Source organism: Erpetoichthys calabaricus, chromosome 16, assembly GCF_900747795.2.
Source record: "Erpetoichthys calabaricus chromosome 16, fErpCal1.3, whole genome shotgun sequence".
Classification (NCBI taxonomy): Eukaryota; Metazoa; Chordata; class Cladistia; order Polypteriformes; family Polypteridae; genus Erpetoichthys; species Erpetoichthys calabaricus.
This window is the reverse complement of record NC_041409.2, coordinates 74,287,960-74,307,780: the sequence shown is the minus strand read 5'-3', so window position 1 is coordinate 74,307,780 and position 19,821 is coordinate 74,287,960. Positions and strand designations below refer to the sequence as shown.

At 39.6% G+C, this 19,821-nt stretch overlaps 1 protein-coding gene across 1 annotated transcript in view; it reads left to right on the top strand.

The window, feature by feature from the left end:
* The window catches only part of lrrc9 (leucine rich repeat containing 9), a 215,435-nt gene that overhangs the window by 123,888 nt on the left and 71,726 nt on the right, over window positions 1-19,821 (top strand). Inside the window, 4 exon segments of the mRNA XM_051920105.1 lie at window positions 6,323-6,514; window positions 11,885-12,010; window positions 16,565-16,705; window positions 18,874-19,051. Of these exon segments, the coding sequence (XP_051776065.1) occupies window positions 6,323-6,514; window positions 11,885-12,010; window positions 16,565-16,705; window positions 18,874-19,051 (637 nt within the window).

Genomic DNA, 19,821 nt, shown 5'->3' with positions numbered 1-19,821 from the left:
AATAGTGATTGATGAAAAGAATTCATAATTAATTGCAGAATTACGGTATTTGAGGGTTCCTCTAGAGTGCCTCTTTCTCTTCCACAATTTGGCTCAAAATTAATCAGCACATCGTCATCTTATAACACGATTAAGTTTCGAGTTTGGTATTTTTCCATTCAGCCGTTTCAGCTCTAGACTGTCCTCAAGAAACTGTGACACACACACACACCCATCATCAAGATATCAATGTTTTTCATATCAGGGGACCCTAAAATGTCGAGATCTGTCGAAAACCAGAGATCAAAATGTTTGACGAGTCTAAAGCTTTCGCTCCTCCCCCATAGACGATAGGTTATGGTCAGGGAGGGTGCAAAGCAGAAGTGGATTTTCAGAAGTTTTTTCAAAATGTTCCACAATGTTAGTCTAGCATATCTTTATCTTTAAAGAATTCCAGATTTTGTGAGCATAACAGTGAAATGCTGCCTTACCACATTGCTCTCAGAATAATAAGCAGACCACCATTAGAAGATCTAAGATTGCGACTGGGAATGTAGTGGGATAGGCACTCTAAATATAGGATGGATCAGGATTGTTTAAAGCTTTATCTACCATTAGTAGTATTTTAAAGTCAGTTCTAAAGGACACAGGTAACCAATGTGATGATGCCAAGATTGGTGAGATGTGCTCTGATTTTCTTCTCCTAGTTAAGATTCTTGCTGCTGCATTCTACACTAACGACAGCTGTTTGATGTCTTTCTTAGATAGTCCTGTTAAGAGTGCATTACGGTAATCTGTTTGAGTAAAAACAAAAGCGTGAATTAATTTCTCAGCATCTTGTAATGTTATGAAAGGGCTAACGTTTGCAAACCATCGTGAAGGTTAGACAGATGTTTTAAATACACTGATGTAACATAACATTTTCAAACCCTCTTAATACACTTTGGTGCTATGCTGAAGATGAACCTGTAATGGCAACACCAAGAAGAAGTCAGGAACCGACCCATTCACGCACACATTTACATTCACGTGAGCATGATTTAGAACTGCTAATCCACCTAGCTCACGTTATAATAATAATATAATAATAATAACCCACACAGACCATGGGAGAACATGCAGACTAAGCAGAGACAACAGCTGAGTGTGGATTCAAAGCCAGGCTGTGAGATCTGTGAGGCAGCAGTGCTGACCTGTGTGCTGCCTCAAAGCTGCCTGGCACACGTTGAAGAAGGCCTCAGGTGGAAGCAGAGTTTGGTTTTATCGTTCTGTTTTCATTGCGCTTGTCAGTTCTTCTTGTGTTATCACTCTGCTGTGTGTTTTACGTATTAATAAGAGCACAATTCTTGTATATTTGTGGCCTTCTTGTTGTGACAGGCCTCTTACCTTTCATACTTTGTTTTTTAAAATCTTAAAATTTTCTATGAAATTTGAAAATGAAAAACTTGTTTCTGGGCTAAATAATGAATAAAATAATATATATTTCTGATACATGTGTTAAGCAGGTGCTTTAAACAAGTAGAATGATGTACTAACACTGTCACGGGCTGTTTCAACAGTAGCATGAGTCTTTGCCCTATTTTGATTTTCTGAAGCTATTTGGCTTGATCTTTAATTTAATAACTAAAATACCCATAGTGAATAAATAACACTGAGCAGTGCTTCCCAAACTCAGTCCTGGGGATCCCATGTGGCTGCAGGTTTTTGTTCCAACCAGATTCATAATCAGTGACAACAACTGATAGCACTGAGCTCATTTAATTAGCTGGTATTTTTTTTCCTTATTCTACATTCAGAAAAGCACAGCAGCATGATTTGTACATTTATAAGACATTTAGAAATATTTCTGGTTTTGCTATAGATTTAAATGCTTAACTCTCTTTTGTTGACTTCATTATATTTTGCCCTTTCTCTGTGCAGTTTTCCCCCTTCATTGTATCTTATTAATGATAATTAAAAACTAACAGAGCAGACACCCAGGCAAACAACACTGAATCATGAAAGGCCGCAACTACTTTAGCATGAGGCCCACTAATTACAATAAGAACACCTGGAAAAGTAGAATGAAAACCAAAATGAAAATATTGTTAAAAAGAAAAAAATAAATTATTCCCATTTACAGTTAGTTCCATAAATATTTGGACAGAGACAACTTTTTTCTAATTTTGGTTCTGTACATTACCACAATGAATTTTAAATGAAACAACTCAGATGCAGTTGAAGTGCAGACTTTCAGCTTTAATTCAGTGGGGTAAACAAAACGATTGCATAAAAATGTGAGGCAACTAAAGCATTTTTTTAACACAATCCCTTCATTTCAGGTGCTCAAAAGTAATTGGACAATTGACTCAAAAGCTATTTCATGGGCAGGTGTGGGCAAGTCCGTCGTTATGTCATTATCAATTAAGCAGATAAAAGGCCTGGAGTTGATTTGAGGTGTGGTGCTTGCATGTGGAAGATTTTGCTGTGAACAGACAACATGCGGTCAAAGGAGCTCTCCATGCAGGTGAAAGAAGCCATCCTTAAGCTGTGAAAACAGAAAAAAACCATCTGAGAAATCGCTACAATATTACGAGTGGCAAAATCTACAGTTTGGTACATCCTGAGAAAGAAAGCAAGCACTGATGAACTCAGCAATGCAAAAAGACCTGGACGTCCACGGAAGACAACAGTGGTGGATGATCGCAGAATCATTTCCATGGTGAAGAGAAACCCCTTCACAACAGCCAACCAAGTGAACAACACTCTCCATGGGATAGGCATATCGATATCCAAGTCTACCATAAAGAGAATACTGCATGAAAGTAAATACAGAGGGTGCACTGCAAGGTGCAAGCCACTCATAAGCCTCAAGAATAGAAAGTCTAGATTGGACTTTGCTAAAGAACATCTAAAAAAGCCAGCACAGTTCTGGAAAAACATTCTTTGGACAGATGAAACCAAGATCAACCTCTACCAGAATGATGGCAAGAAAAAAGTATGGACAAGGCATGGAACAGCTCATTATCCAAAGCATACCACATCATCTGTAAAACATGGTGGAGGCAGTGTGATAGCTTGGGTGTGCATGGCTGCCAGTGGCACAGGGACACTAGTGTTTATTGATGATGTGACACAGGACAGAGGCAGCCGAATGAATTCTGAGGTGTTCAGAGACATACTGTCTGCTCAAATCCTGCTAAATGTAGTCAAATTGATTGGGCGGCATTTCATGATACAGATGGACAATGACCCAAAACATACAGCTAAAGCAACCCAGGAGTTTATTAAAGCAAAGAAGTGGAAAATTCTTGAATGGCCAAGTCAGTCACCTGATCTTAATCGAATTGAGCATGCATTTCACTTGTTGAAGACTAAACTTCAGACAGAAAGGCCCACAAACAAACAGCAACTGAAAGCCGTTGCAGTAAAGGCCTGGTAGAACATTAAAAAGGAGGAAACCCAGCATCTGGTGATGTCCATGAGTTCAAGACTTCAGGCTGTCATTGCCAGCAAAGGGTTTTCAAGCAAGTATTAGAAATGAACATTTTATTTGTCCAATTACTTCTGAGCCCCTGAAATGAAGGGATTGTGTTAAAAAATGCTTTAGTTGTCTCAGATTTCTATGCAATCGTTTTGTTCATCCCACTGAATTAAAGCTGAAAGTCTGCACTTCAACTGCATCTGAGTTGTTTCATTTAAAATTCATTGTAGTAATGTACAGAACCAAAATTAGAAAAAAGTTGTCTCTGTCCAAATATTTATGGACCTAACTGTAACTGCTTGGTACATTTTAATTTTAATTTTTTTTTATACCAAACATAGTTTTCTAATGTCTATGTTGTTCCCAAAATACAGAACTTGGGAAATAACAGTTCAATTAATTATCCCAGGAGTCCAATTAAAAACAGATGCTGGTTGGAACAAAAACCTGCAGCCACAGGGGGACCCCAGGACCGAGTTTGGGAAACACTTACACAGAGTATTGAAAGTCATTTAATTTATTAAAGAAAGTCCATTTTAAAAGGCAGCATCTTTTATAAATTGACTGTTTGACATCATTGGTCCTTCCCTTCTAGGAATTCTGGGCCAGCCGTCTTTCATGAACTGTCCACTTCATGTCCTTTCACAGCAGCTAAATAACACTTAGGCTATCCCACCAATGTAAATGTGCCCTCAGATGTGCTGGGTGGTTTTGTCAATAATTTCCCAGTACTCTGAAGATTTTCAGGTTACACTTTTGGCAAAGCACTTTTGGGAAAGGGAGGACCAAATTTGATTTATAGTATTTGTTCATGAAGGCTCCAGAGAGTGGCAATGCTTTGCATGTTGACATGACACACAACTAAGAATTTCACTGTTCTCTGTACAGGTGACAATAAGTATTTTCGTCACTATATTTATAACTATATTATAATAACTGTAGTTATTCATTACAATTTGGGGTAATCTCTCACAACCAACAGAACATTCCATCCTCTACTTCTCTGCCATATTTGAAGTGCATTAGTTAGGTTTTTGACATGCATCATTTGGCCTAGCCCCCCTGGGGGGTGGCTCGGGGTAAGAGCGGATGGTCATAACCGGACAACTGACTTAACTCTCTTAACGAACTGGGATCACAGAATGTCTTCGGTCTGCAACCAATGATTTTTCTCATTATAGATTTCCAGGGTAAGACCAGGAAACACAGCTATATGTATATAAATAAGGCTGACTTAGTGTCTGTTTCTCAGGAGGTATATTTGTATGTTTGTTCTGGCCTCCCTAAAACATCCATATGTCAAATGAAGTCAAATCAAATCAAATTTTACTTGTCACATGCAAATTATACATCATACAGTACAATATGTTATGAAGTGCTTAATTGCTCAGCTCCAACGGCGTATGTCTAATGTACAGTATGTATATTCACTATAATCGGAGGATACATTAGCATAAGTTCAGCTTAAGGCCAGTCACATTACATGACTTTTCAAGCAATTTTCAATCATAGACTTCATTTACATAATGTCAGTGAGTTGCTCCTCGTGATCGCCAGCCATGTAGTGTAACATACCCAGAGACTCGGTCCAATCAGCCTGCGACTTGCCCTGAGGGCAAGAAACACGTTTAATTTCACCTTAAATCATAGGAATGGGTGCTGTGTGTGTGAAGGCTGACAACTAATGTGCACTCAGCCAGAAGTACAATACATGTAATGCAGCGACGAGGAATAAGGAATACGGGTGTTTTAGATCTCGCAAACAAGAGAAATGTGTCTCATGTTTTAAATACCACAAATAGAATGGAGAAACTAAAAAAGGGACAAAGATTATGGCTGAACTTGCTGTACCTGTAAAGCCTTCATGTGGGCACCAGCTCCAACTGGCAGCACGTTTATGTGGTGTCAGATAAAATGAGTGCGTTCATAACATTTAGAAATGTGAAATGTCACCAGCAATTCCCAGTCATGTAATATGCCTCCATCAGGCAACAAGATCAACATGTTCAGCTGTCGAGTTTGACATCCCTGTAGAAGATAAGCAATATGATGTCTCAATGCAACAGATAGATAGATAGATAGATAGATAGATAGATAGATAGATAGATAGATAGATAGATAGATAGATAGATAGATAGATAGATAGATAGATAGATAGATAGATAGATAGATAGATACAAACGAACGAACAAACTTTATTTGTCCCCAGGGGAAATTTAGCTTTTTACAGAAGCTCTTTAAATAGTGGGTAGTGTTTGGTGAATCTTCTGGATTTCTCTTGTTGAGTGTGAAGTCCCCCTTTAATGATATCTAAGGTTAACTTTCCAGCTGCCTGTTTGAAGAAGGGTGATAGTCTGACCAGGCCTGCTTGGGATCAAAACAAATTACCAAGATCTTAGCAGGATGTAATAAACAAAAGTCCATTCCATCATGTTACCAATGGCTGCAGGTCCCTGTGTGTCTGTTCTGAAGTTCAGTCATATCTGACCAAACTACTTCAGTCATGGTTAATTGTATGTCACTTGCTCTGATGTGTGTAAAGTGAAATTTCCAGGGACATTAAAAAAAAAAAAAAAAAAAAACCTGGTCAATGCTAGGCAGCACAGTGGTTAAAGCACGACACTACTGAATCAGTTCTGAGAGGGTCTTCTCTAACCCTCTCCCTAACCCTTGCCTTCCAGTTCTCAAGATAAGTGCCTAACTTGTTTTTAAAGCTTTTTAGGAATGTATGCACTATGAAAGGCACAATATAAAGGTTTGCTGTTACAATTAATCATTTTCAATACCAGTAATGATTGAGTTGCATTTGGATAGAGTTGAGATCATTTTTACCATTTCTTATAAAGACATTAGTTTTCTCAGCTCATTTGTTCATTTCAGCCCAATTTAGAATACCTGGATGCAAGCCACAATCACATAGCAGGCCTGGAGGGAATGAGAAGCCTAAGCAAGTTGAAGCATTTTGATCTGAGCTGGAACTGTCTGACGAGAGTGAGAGATGAGATAGCCATCCTCCGCAAGCACACCCCTGCCCTTCTCTACCTGGACATATCAAACAACCCGTGGCTAAAGGTAAATCTTTGAATAAAGAACAGAAATCAGGTTTTCAGACAATTAATTAAAATTAAGAATTTTTTGTAACGCTCTTTATAGTGCATCAAAAGTATCACAAAGCAGTTCTCACGGCAGCACAAGTTGACACAATATTTGTAGAGTGGTGTTCATTAAACTCTGTGACACAAAAGTAATGGTTTGATCCAAGGGTCCTCAATCAGGATCCTGGAGGGCCGCAGTGACTGCAGGTTTTTGCTCCAACCCTATTGCTTAATAAGAAGCACTTATTGCTCAAGTAACACTTCTGCTTCACTTTAGTTGTCTCGTTCGTTAAGATTTTGAACCCTTATTGTAGGGTGTAGGGTGGACACAGTATAGTTCAAACCAGGGGTCCTCAGTCACAGTCCTGGAGGGCTGCAATGGCTGCAGGTTTTTGCTCCAACCCTAACCCTATGTTAGTCTTAAACAGCTGTATTCTTGGTTTTTAATTGCTCCTAATTTGCAGTAACATGCAAATGACAAAAGAGACCAGCATTTCTCCATTTAGCTTGTTACCATTTACACTTCTGTGTATTTATCATGCACTATTGGGTTTAATTAAATACTTGGAAGGAAAGTGAAGAGAAAAAAGTGAAGGACTAAGAATTAATCATCCATTTTAGCCTTCAAATCATTTGGATGATATCCTTAGAAAGGGGAAGAAAATCCAGGATATAAGAATTACCTGACATAGCAGAGTTAGTTAAAGCACTAACAAGCCATGAAATTAAATTATTGGCAAGAATTGCTTTCTAATTAAGTAACCGGAGTAGAACAAAAACCTGCAGCCACTGCAGCCCTCCAGGACTGTGATTGAGGACCCCTGGTTTGAACTATACTGTGTCCACCCTACAGCAAAACTCCTCGATTACATCCTGGAGGTCAGTGACTGCAGGTTTTCACTTTAACGAGTTTCTTAAGTAGACCCCATATGTTTTTTGCGCTTATTTTAAGTTCACTTGTTTGTCATGATTCAAAACCCGTAATTTCCTATTTTAGTTTTGTATTAAGGTTTTAATTGTTGCCTGTTTTCTTAACCAGTCATCAGTTAATAATGAGGCGCCAATGACAAAGAAACCACCATTTCTCCAGCTACTGTACTTCCATTTAAATTTGTGTATAAGTGTTGTGTTAATGCCATCCATCCATCCATCCATCCATCCATCCATCCACCCATCCATCCATCCATCCATCCATCCATCCATCCATCCATCCTCTTCCACTTATCCGAGGTTGGGTCGCGGGGGCAGCAGCTTGAGCAGAGATGCCCAGACTTCCCTCTCCCTGGCCACTTCTTCCAGCTCTTCCGGGAGAATCCCAAGGCGTTCCCAGGCCAGCAGAGAGACATAGTCCCTCCAGCGCGTCCTGGGTCTTCCCCGGGGCCTCCTCCCGTTTAGTCGTGCCCGGAACACCTCACCAGGGAGGCGTCCAGGAAGCATCCTGATCAGATGCCCGAGCCACCTCATCTGACTCCTCTCGATATGGAGGAGCAGCGGCTCTACTCTGAGCCCCTCCCGGATGACTGAGCTTCTCACCCTATCTTTAAGGGAGAGCCCAGACACTCTGCGGAGAAAACTAATTTCAGCCGCTTGTATTCGCAATCTCATTCTTTCGGTCACTACCCATAGTTCATGACCATAGGTGAGGGTAGGAACATAGATTGACTGGTAAATTGAGAGCTGAGCCTTGCGGCTCAGCTCCTTTTTCACCACAACAGACCGATGCAGAGCCTGCATTACTGCGGATGCCGCACCGATCCGTCTGTCGATCTCACGCTCCATTCTTCCCTCACTCGTGAACAAGACCCTGCGATACATGAACTCCTCCACTTGGGGCAGGATCTCGCCACCAACCCTGAGAGGGCACTCCACCCTTTTCCGGCTGAGGACCATGGTCTCGGATTTGGAGGTGCTGATTCCCATCCCAGCTGCTTCACATTCGGCTGTGAACCGATCCAGAGAGAGCTGAAGATCACGGCCTGATGAAGCAAACAGGACAACATCATCTGCAAAAAGCAGTGACCCAATCCTGAGTCCACCAAACCGGACCCCCTCAACACCCTGGCTGCGCCTAGAAATTCTGTCCATAAAAGTTATGAACAGAATTGGATTACGCCCTACAGACTGTTATATTTTGCTTGCTTGACTTGCCAGATAATCCAAGTTCGACCCTTTGACCTGTTTTGTTTTTTTTTTTTTTGTTGTGTTAATGCGATGTTTTGAAATAAATGAGAGAGAAGAGAAGAAAACCCAAGAGGTACAAGTCTGTTCCGGACCACAAAACATATGAATAATATCCAGCAAAAATGGAAAATCTACAATGTGATAAAGATGTGTCTTGGAAAAATGCAATGAGAAGTCAAGCAAAATGACACAAGCCATGACCAAGTTTTGTTATCTGCTAGGCCTGGCTTCTAATTACAGAACTGACTTGGAATGAAAACCTGCGCCCAATGCAGACCTCCAGAACTGGATTTGAGGACCCCTGCCCTACAGTTTTCAAAAGTCATTTCAAAGCATCGTCCAGTTAGGACACACACTGGGACTGTGTTATAATGAGTTATAATAATATTTTTTTCTGCCTCTCTATTGTTGTTAACCACATATTTTTCCAGGATGCTGGGATTTTGAAATCAGAGAAATGTGAATTTCACATCGGATTTTGAAAGTTCACAATGGTTACTGAGTTGAAGTTTTGTAAAGTCTTATCGCAACACCATTATGTTTGGTACATGACATCATCTGTTACCTCACTATAAAAATCGGCAAGGTGGTCAATTTACAGACATCATTTAATATGTATGTGGGATGTGGTCGCATTCTCAAAGTAAAATCCATGCAGACAATGGAATGATGTACCAACTCCACCCAGACACTACCTGAGCCAGGATTTGAAATTTATTGGAGGACTTGTGGAGCTCTGAGGCAGTCGCATTGACTGTGCCACCATGTAACCCTCTAACATAAGAAGAACATAAGAAATTTGACAAACTAGGGGAGAGTCCACCAAGCCCATTTGTTTAGCTAATAGCTAAGCTGTCCCAATATCTCATCCAAATTTTCCCTAAAGGTTGTCAAAGTTTCTACTGCAATGCCGTATCTCTGTATTTTGTTCCAGAGTCCCACAACTCTTTGCATAAAGAAGTGCTTTCTGACTTCAGTTTTAAATGCACCTCCCTTAATTTCCAGTGGTGTCCTTAGTATTAGGGTGTTGTACCGTGTTAGCCATTATGAATGTAGTGAGACATCAAGCAAAATGTCACCTTTTATTGGTTAACTAAAAAGTTTACAATATGCAAGCTTTCGAGGCAAATCAGGTTACTTCTCACTACACTGGTGTCCTTTAATACGTGATTCACCCTTAAGCTGAAAGAATGTTGCTGGACCTACATTATCAATGCCTTTGAGGATTTTAAATACCTGGATTAGGTCTCCATGCTTTCTCTTCTGCTCGAGACTGAACAGGATTAATTCTCTGCGTCTGTCCCAGTATGATGTGTCCTTTAGTCCTGAGTTCACCTGGTTGCTCTCCTCTGCACATCTTCAAGTGCTGCTATGTCTTTCTTGTAATGTGGCGACCAGAACTACACACAGTACTCCAGATGCAGACTCACTAGTGCATTACATAGTTTGAGCATAATGTCCCTTGACTTAAATTCAACAGTTTTTATAACCTAACATTTTCTTTGGCTTTAATTGCTTCTGTGCATTGCTTAGTTGATGAAAATTTTGTATCAATAAATACCCCTAAATCCGTATCAGAGGTTGCTTCCTGTGTATCAGTGTCTCCCATCTTGTGTATATAACTGACATTCCTTTTGCCCACGTGTAGCACTTTGCACTTTTCTACATTAAACTGCCCAGATGTTTGCCCAGTTCTAAAGCTTACCCAGGTCTTTTTGATTTTTTTTTTTTGCTGCTTCCTCAGTGTCTGCCATCCCTCCAATTTTAGTGTCATCTGAAAATTTGATAAGTTTTCTCTCTATACCAGAATCAATGTCATTAATATAAATCCAAAAAGGTAATGGCTCAAGGAAAGACCCCTGGGGGACTCCACTGATGACCTCGCTGCATGTGGAGAATTCTCCTCTTTTCTGTACTCCTTGTCTCCTGCCGGTTAACCAACTAGAAATCCAGGGTTGTAGGTTACATCTCATGCCTACAGCTTCTAGTTTTGGTGTGGGATTGTATTAGATGCTTTTTGAAAGTCTAGGCAAATTATGTTGTATTCTTTGTTTTTGTCAACTATTCCGGTTGCATCTTCAACAAAAATCTATACTCTTCGTTTGGCAGGACCTTCCCATCATAAACACATGTTGGCTGTTGTCTAAAATATTATTTTCATTTGCAACATTTTCTAACATGTTAGCATGATGTGAAAGAGTGGCAGCATGTACCTTTGGAAGTATCCCACATAAACACACAGGAAAACATGTAAACATCAAATAGAAAATTCAAACTTAAATCAAATTGCCAATTGGTTTTTGACTTTTATGCTTGAAAGATGTATTGCTTGTGTGGATTTGTTTTCCATTATTGACATTAATGAAAGATAGCACCAGCCAGTCTATAAGGTGCAATGCAGTTAGAAGCTGTTTCAAATGGCATTACCTGGTTTAAAAGACAGGGGGCGCCACTGAGCCCTAAAACCTCAGACCCTCCATACTAAACAGTCCCGGGTGCAAAATAACAGTTTTTATTGTACAAAATACCTTCTTTACAGACCAATCCACTCCTCCTTTTCCTCCTCCAGGTTGGCTTTGCCTTCTGCCTCCTGACTCTGACTCAGTTGAGGAGGTGGGAAGGCTTGATTTTATGTCAGACTCAGGAGTATTTATGGTACCGGGGCATAACTCGATGGAAGCACTTCTGGGTCAAAATGGAAGCCTCCTGAAACAGGGAGTCCTTCTCCCTGCATTGATCTCTGGCAGCACCCAATGACCTTGACAGGGTTGTCCCTCAGGACTACGATTCCCATAAATCCCTGCAGGTGTCCTCACTGGGTCCATGCCAGCAGAGCACATCTATTACACTGGAGGAGGAACTGCTTCTGACATCCCATCTTCCTCCTACTGTCCACTAATCTATCCCTTTGCATGGCCACATCCCGGCCGGGTTATGCATTCTTTCATACTGCTTCTATTATGGCATCCTGGCTGGGAAAGGATCCAGCGCAGCACCTACAACAGACATACTAGACTTCATGGGGTCTCTGTCCTTAGTAATTCTTTGCAGGTCAGGATGGACAGATTTGTAAGATGTATGTTGGTCAGGGGATCAAAGTATGAGTGTGGCTGATTAGGAAGCACTTGCATGTGCTTGAAAATAACATGATTGTCTTTCCTTTAAGACAGACTCCCTACGACTGGCAGTGATAGGCCGACTGAAGAGCCTGACTCATCTCAATGGCGTCCCTGTCACGGAGGAGGAGGCAGCTGCAGCACTGAAGAGAGTTACTGGGTCCAGGATAACTCAGGCAAGGCAGTTGCCCTTTGGGGAGGTCCAGTAACTAGTGGTTAATGGTTTCAAAGTGCAGAGGTGACACGCCAAGACATTCAGGCACTTAAATCGGCACATGCTGTAGACAATGCAATTATTAGAGCCATATTCCTAAATCAATTTGTTATGAACAAATCTAATTGAGCAAGGTGCCTGATAAACTCATTTACTTTCAGTACTAAAGCCAATCAGGCTAAATAATGTACATCCTATTAAATAAATAAACCTAATATAATTAAATGAGCAAAGGTCTAGCAAGTACAAATTTTAATTGTACTGTAATCTTAATCTAAATTCTTAATTGACAAAATCTGTTCAATAGTGATCAGAATGGGCTAACAAAATGTAAATTTTCATTTTTGGCAAGAGAGATGCACATGTATGCAGGTAGACTTCTAACTAGCATCCTTTATTGCCTGCCACATTCATGTGAATGTTGCAGTGATAATAATGAGAAACTTTTTAGTGTTAAGAACTGTGCCTATGTATCATTCTGACTTCTGCATCTCTGATTGAGTGGAGTTTTGAAGGAAGGAATGACAGGGAGAGCCACAAAGCCTTAAAATGATGCCAGTAAATATGAGAAATGTGAGTGAACTCCATTATAGACTCAGAATATCAATTAAAAATAAAGTGGTGAGCTGCCCTTCTAATTTTACGGAGTTTGAAAAGAGCTGCACTGTGTTTCTGAGGCTAAGCCTTCATCAGCCTTTATGACTGGAATGAAAAACATGGGATTATTCTCGTTTTGTTAATTTTTCACTGATTCTTTTCCATGTGTTGATGTTTATGTATTACTACAAAATCCTTTTTTTTATTCATTTAATTAATGTTAGTTGTAAACACCCAATTGAAAATACAATGTATGTGTGTGTGTGTAAGTAGGAATCCGGCCTGTTAGCATGTTAATTATGTTCTGCTGATGCTTCCCAGTCATTGTTTCTCACTGTACTTCTTACTTTTCATCCAGTAGTGAGTGATTCTGTTCAGCATGTGTTATTAAACAATTTAAGAAATGTGACTTTAACCTCAAAAATTTGACCTAAATGACAAAGATAAACATTTGTGAACAGCAAAGACAGCTCTTTGTCAAATTGAAAGTGAAAGTTAGTTGTATTTGCATAAGGTAACATTTACATGTCGCTGGAAATTTAAACTTTAAAGGATAAGTTCGGTATCTTTCAAGTCAGAGTTGTTTCTTTATAAACATGCTATAAACCCTCACTGGCCACTTTCATAGGTATACTTTACTAGTACCGAGTTGGAACCCCTTTTGCCTTCAGAACTGCTGTAATTCTTCACGGCATAGACTCAACAAGGTGCTAGAAACATTCCTCAGAGATTTTGGTCCAAACTGACATGATTAGCATCACACAGTTGCTGCCAATTTGTCCGCTGCATATCCATGATGCAAATCTTCCATCCACCACATCCCAAAGGTGCTCTATTGGTTTGAGATCTGGTGACTGTGGAGGTAATTTGAGTCCAGCGAACTCATTGTCACGTTCAAGTTGTTAGTTTGAAATGATCTGAGCTTTGTGACGTGGGACATTATCCTGCTGGTCAGCAATAATAACCAGGTAGGCTGTGGCATTTAAGCAATGCTCAACTGGTATTAAGAGGCAAAAATGCAAGAAAATACCCCCACCATCATCATTACAACACCACCAGCATGAACCATCGATACAAGGCAGGATGGATCCATGCTTTCATGTTGTTGACACCCAATTCTGACCCTATATTCTGAATGTCGCAGCAGAAATCGAGACTCATTAGACCAGGCAACATTTTTCCAATCTTCTATTGTCCAATTTTGGTGAGCCTGTGCAAATTTTAGCCACAATTACCTGTTCTTTGACTGTGCTTAGCTGACAGGTGTTTCAACCAGTGTGATCTCCTGCTGCTGTAGCCCATGTGTTTCAAGGTCTGACGTGTTGTATTTTGGAGATGCTACCTCACTTGTATAGAGTGGTTATTTGAGTTACTGTTGCCTTTCTATCAGCTCGAAACAGTCTGGCCATTCTCCTCGTATCTCTGGCAATAAGTCATTTTTGCTCAGAAAACTGCCACTCACTGGATATTTTTCCTTTTCAGACTATTCTCTGTAAACTGTAGAGATGGGTGAGCATGAAAATCCCAGCAGATCAGCAGTTTCTGAAATACTCAGACCAGCCTGTGTGGCACCAACAAGCATATCACGTTCAAAGTTACTTAAATTACCTTTCTTCCCCAATCTGATGCTCAGTTTGAACTTCAGCAGGTCATCTCGACAATGTCTACATACCTAAATGCATTGAATTGCTGCCATATGATTGGCTGATTACATTTTTGCATTTACAAGCATTTGAACAGGTGTACCTAATAAAGTGGCCGGTGAGTGTATACAATTATCATGAAAAATTGTGTTCTACAGTTAGTCATTTTCTATAAATTAACAAAAAAATCTTGCCCGCACTGGTGCTTTACCTTGCAGTAAAAAGGAAAAGCTGAAAAATTTACCGAATGTGTCGAGCCAAGACAGTTATTGAGTATTGACCTGCGTCTTACACCTGTTATTTCTGAACAAACAAAATAATAATGATACGAGGTTCAACCATTTTAAAAGAAGTGCGTGATAGCTCACAGCACTCAGTCTTCTCGCGCAACAACCTTTCACTCCACCCTGGAGTTGGATTCCTCCCAACAGACCAAATCACAGTCAAGTTTTCATGCCGTGTGATTGGTTTGGTTTTGATTTACTTCTGTTTTCATGTGATAATCCACACAAGTGAATAGAAAAACGCATCTTTACCACAAGAAAAACAGTACCAGGAATATGCAATAAAACAATTATTTTCAGACTCCTTTTGTTGTCACAAACATGTGTTAGAAACACGGAAGGCACAAATCAATACTCGACAACTATCTTGACTTGAAAGATGAAAGTATTTGGTAAATTGTTAAGCTTTTGCTCCATGCCTCATAGCCTCCATTAAGAAGTACCAGACTAGCCAAAATATTGTTTTAAATTTACTGAAAGCCACTTACTGTAACTTCAAAACACAATTTCACCTGGCAAATGCATACATTTTATGTTTGTGAAGAAATAAGTTTGACTTGAAAAATACCAAACTTATCCTTTTAAAGCATTAGATGAACCCACTTTTAGGAATCCTGGGTTAATGCGTGTTAAACAGGTTTTTGGAGCTATTCAGATATCTACATGCTCTCTGGTCATTTCAGAATGCATATGAATGTAAATGAAGCCCTCGCAAGCACCACATTGCTTTATGCCTGTGAAAATTAAAACTGACAACCATGCTGACAAGCTCTCTATCTATCTTTTCAATTTTAAACCCACTGAATAAATTTTGGGGTCACTCACCGGGACTAAAGCCTATTCTAACAACATAGGGAGCAAAGCAGGGACTAAACTTGTACAGAGCATCAGTCCATCATGCACAAACACACACACATGCACCCACGCAGACACGCACACACACACGCACACAAACACACACACCTCTAAGGGGGCCATTTTGCAGTCCTCAGTTAACCTAACACACTCACACACATCTTTGGAATATACAAGAAAAATCGTACAGACAGGAAGACCATCCACGGTTTCAGTCCATTAAATGCTATGTTGCTTCTTTCTTGGCTGCAGCGTTCCAATGCGCATTACTTTTAGTCCTCCATTTATATGAGTACTGTCCCAGTTTAAGTTAACGTGTTTATATTTGGTCCCAGATTCAGTTAACAATTGTGGTATATGTCTCAAAATGTTGGGCTGTTTGGCCTACTGACCCACACACGCACACCACTTTCCGTCATACTAGGCAAATTTACATTTGCAAATGAACCTAACATGCCCTTCTTTGAAATGTTTCCCGTAATGAATAAAAGTAGAATTAAAAAGAAGAAAAAAGCACCTAAAGTGACCTGCTGAATGTATGTGATCAGCAGTCTATGCAAAACAGGCTATTGTTCACCATGTTCCAGTCTGAGTAAATCATTGTCACATAAATAACCAAAGAATTAGGAGTAAGTGAGTTTACTGAATACCCCAGATTGCAACAGAGCTCAAGGACAGATGCCAAGGTAAGCCAAATCAAAAAGAAAAGCACAAAAAGGCTAGCCTTTGTCGAGCTGGGCATATTCTATTAATAAGAGAAGCGCCTCCTTTATTATAGAGAAGCGATAAAATTGTTGTTCTACTTAAGGTCATCAGGAGTAGTAATATAAAGGGTGTTCATCTGAAAGGCTTTGTGTTTAAGCAGAAAACTATTAACATCACCATGATGACTGAGCAAGTAAACATGTCATTATGGCACTCTGAAGGAGTTCAACTATCTTTATGCAAAGGGTTAAAAAATGGAAAAGTAAACTAAAGCAATGGCTGATATTTGAGCAGAATGGATTTACTGAGTATCGTACATCCTCCGTTTTCCTTGTTTGTTCCATAAAAAAAAGAAATGTGCATTAGTATTTAGTTCAGCTGCATAATGTCAGTCATTATTAAGCCCCTTGCTTCTTTATGTATTACTTCTAGGTCTCTCTGTTGGCTCACTCCAGAACTGATGAAGTACGACCCCGAAGCCTCAGTCTGCTCTCTTCTGCCCAGGTCCTGTCTCAGCTTAGCAATAAAAAGCTCGGCCCTGTCGAAAAACTGGAAACAGGCTGGTATTTAAAGGTCAGAACTTTGTCACCTTGTGTTGTGGAACTTAAGCTAAATGTCACTCTCAAGGGTACATCAAAAGCAAGTCTTCTTTAACATTGGACAACACAGAGTTTGCTTCTTAAAACAGTTTTGGATGTATGTTTTGTATTTTGGTCTGTTGGACACTATCCTGTATTTTTGTGATTTCTTCTCATATATTATGTTGTAACCACAAAGGAGTGCCACTGAGCTGCAAACCGCAGACACAGTGTCACCTAACACAATTTTTAACCATCACTTTTCCAATTGAGCATCAGCCAAAATACACCAAAGCAACCAAAATATAGTCATAGATTCTCTCCTTCAGCCCCAGTGATGAATGTCCTTTTAAGCTGGACCCAGGAATCCTCTTAGAAGCTCTTCTGGGTCGTGTGGAAACCAGGGAGGTCCTTCTCTAACAGCACCCCATGACCTCAACAGGGCTGGACTTCCAAAACTTAACTCCCGTGTACCCCTGCGGGTGTCCAAACTGGGATGCCTCAGGAGGATCACTGCCTCCTGTCATACAGGGGATGAATCTCCTCCTGGCGTCCAGCTTCTGCTGGTCCATCATTTATATGCGTTCGATCAGGCAAGAAACCGTTTCCTTGTCCAGCTAGCATACCCATCTGTCCTCAATGATACTTACAAAGTATACAAAGTTAGTATAGCAACTACACTTGGAACATCTAATAGTAGTGGCATTGCTATAGGAAAGCAGCTCAGGATATACACCGGTACTGCGAATGGGACAGCCATGCTAAAAAGTTTAATCACATTAAGAAGAGCTGGCCACTCCATAAATATTTAATTTCAAGACAGAGAAGTATGGAACATAAACCTGTTGTCGAGCCAACAAAGATATTTTTGCCTTTTCATATAAAGCTTGGGCTAATGAAAAATTTTGTCAAAAAATTGAAGGAATGTAAGAATTTCGACATTTGATCTGATGCCAAGATTAAGGAAGTCATTTTTGTTGATTCACGAATCAGACCAGTCATCAAAGACAAGCAGTTTAAAGATCTGCTAGTGGGGCCAGGGTCAGCATAGAAAGCATACAAGGATGAGGTTGGACATTTTTTTGAAAGCTACAGAACACCACACTACATCTACCTGGGGTTCAACATGCATCAAGCATATAAATCTATGAAATGCAACATGTCTCTAAACGTTCATTTTCTTGGAATTCTCCCTTACTAATTCTGTTGTAGCCAGTAATGAAAATTGGGAGATGTTTCACCAGGACTTTACAACAATGGACAAGAGGTATCAGGGCAAAAGGAATCCATTAGTGCTAGCTGACTATGTTGTACATTGAAATGAGAAGCATCAGATGCCGAGTACAAACGAAAATCAGCAGCCAAATATTTTTAGCTCAGTTGAACTAATGCAATGTGTCAGCATCGTTAACGATTCAATATGTTTAATGAAAGCTAATTTCATATTTATCCAAATTCCTACACGATAGAGTCAGTTTGAAATGATCTTCTTATATAATACACTACCGTGGCTGTTCGTTTGTCTGTCCAGGATTTTAAATCCCCTGTAGCTCGCAAACTGTTTGACCTATTGACCTGAAATTTAGTACACATATACTACGTGATGTCTACTATCTGCTTTTGTGGTGATGATTGACTTCCAAGGTTATTCCTCTTTTTAGTTTTATTTTATTTTATTGTAGAATCAACCGACCGCACCGACCCTCAACTCAATGTAAAATTACCAATTTACGAGCCCTGGAGTTTCTTTCAAGCACACGTGTGTGGCACTAATCTCTAGATTCCTCAAACAGGAAGAAGTGCTGAAAATGTAACTGTTTACTCAGAAAAATATTTATGGTACATTAAAAAATGATGCACCTGTGAGCTATGTTGATTGTAATAAATATGATGCTGATTAGTTTGACTTATCCCTTTGACTTGCGTGAAACCACCTTTGTTATAATTTATAGTACTTGCTATCCTGTTATGCAAAATGGGATATAAAATGTTATCGTATAGACCTAACACAAGAAAATTACAATGAGAAGAGCTTTCGTATGAGCTAGTGCACCCATCGTTTATATTGAAGACAACTCTCTATCCGGTTGTCACCAAGTTTTATCTAAAATGACTTCTTCATATTACCAACCAATTTATTTATGTTTATATCAATGTTTTTAGATCACTTCCTTGAATCTCAACGGAGTGAGCCTCACACGGTTGACCAACCTAGACAAGCTGCATAACCTGCGCTGGGCCTCTTTCAACGACAACGATATCAGCAGAATTGAGGGCTTAGACAACTGCCAGCGCATCGAGGAATTGTCACTGGATGGGAACTGTGTTTCAAAACTTGAAGGTACTCTACTGAAGGCCTGGGGTTTCTGTAGCTTTGTGTGGTGGAACGTTTTGATCTTTTGGATCACACATGAACTGGTTAACTGGTATGAGAGATATTGATGTTTTAATAATAATAATAATACATTGTTTTCATACATGTCTGTCGCAACATTCAAGGATGCTGTATATAAATAAGTTAAACCAAAAATACAAAAGAAATAAAGCAAATAAAATTTAAACAGATAAATTAGTCAAATATGAAAAAATACACTCAGCACATAAAAACGTTTAAATAGAAATGTCTTTAGATTGGTTTTAATAGCGGAAATTGAAGAAGAATGTCTAAGATAAAGAGGCAGGGAGTTTCATTTGCTGGGAGCTGCAGAACTACAAGCTTGATCACTCAGTGACTTGCATTTAGTGTACAGGACAACAAGAAATGAAACATTGGATGACCTTATATTGCAACAGGATTTATAGTATCGTAACATGTTTGAAATTTAGATAGAGTCACTGCCATAAATAATTTTATAAGATGTGCAATATTTAATGGGTAGCCAGTGCAAGGAAATCAGTAAATTGGTTAGAATGTTCCCAGGGTATAGCATGTGTTAAACTTCTGGATGCAGAATTCTGTAAATGCTGTAATCTATTTAGCACTTTGCCTGAAACGACAAAGAGTAACGAATTACAGTAATCAAACCAAGAGGTGACAAAATCATGAATATGTGTTTGCAGTGGCAAAGTCGGGGAGAAAAGGTGGGATTCATGAGATGTCCTTCAGCTGAA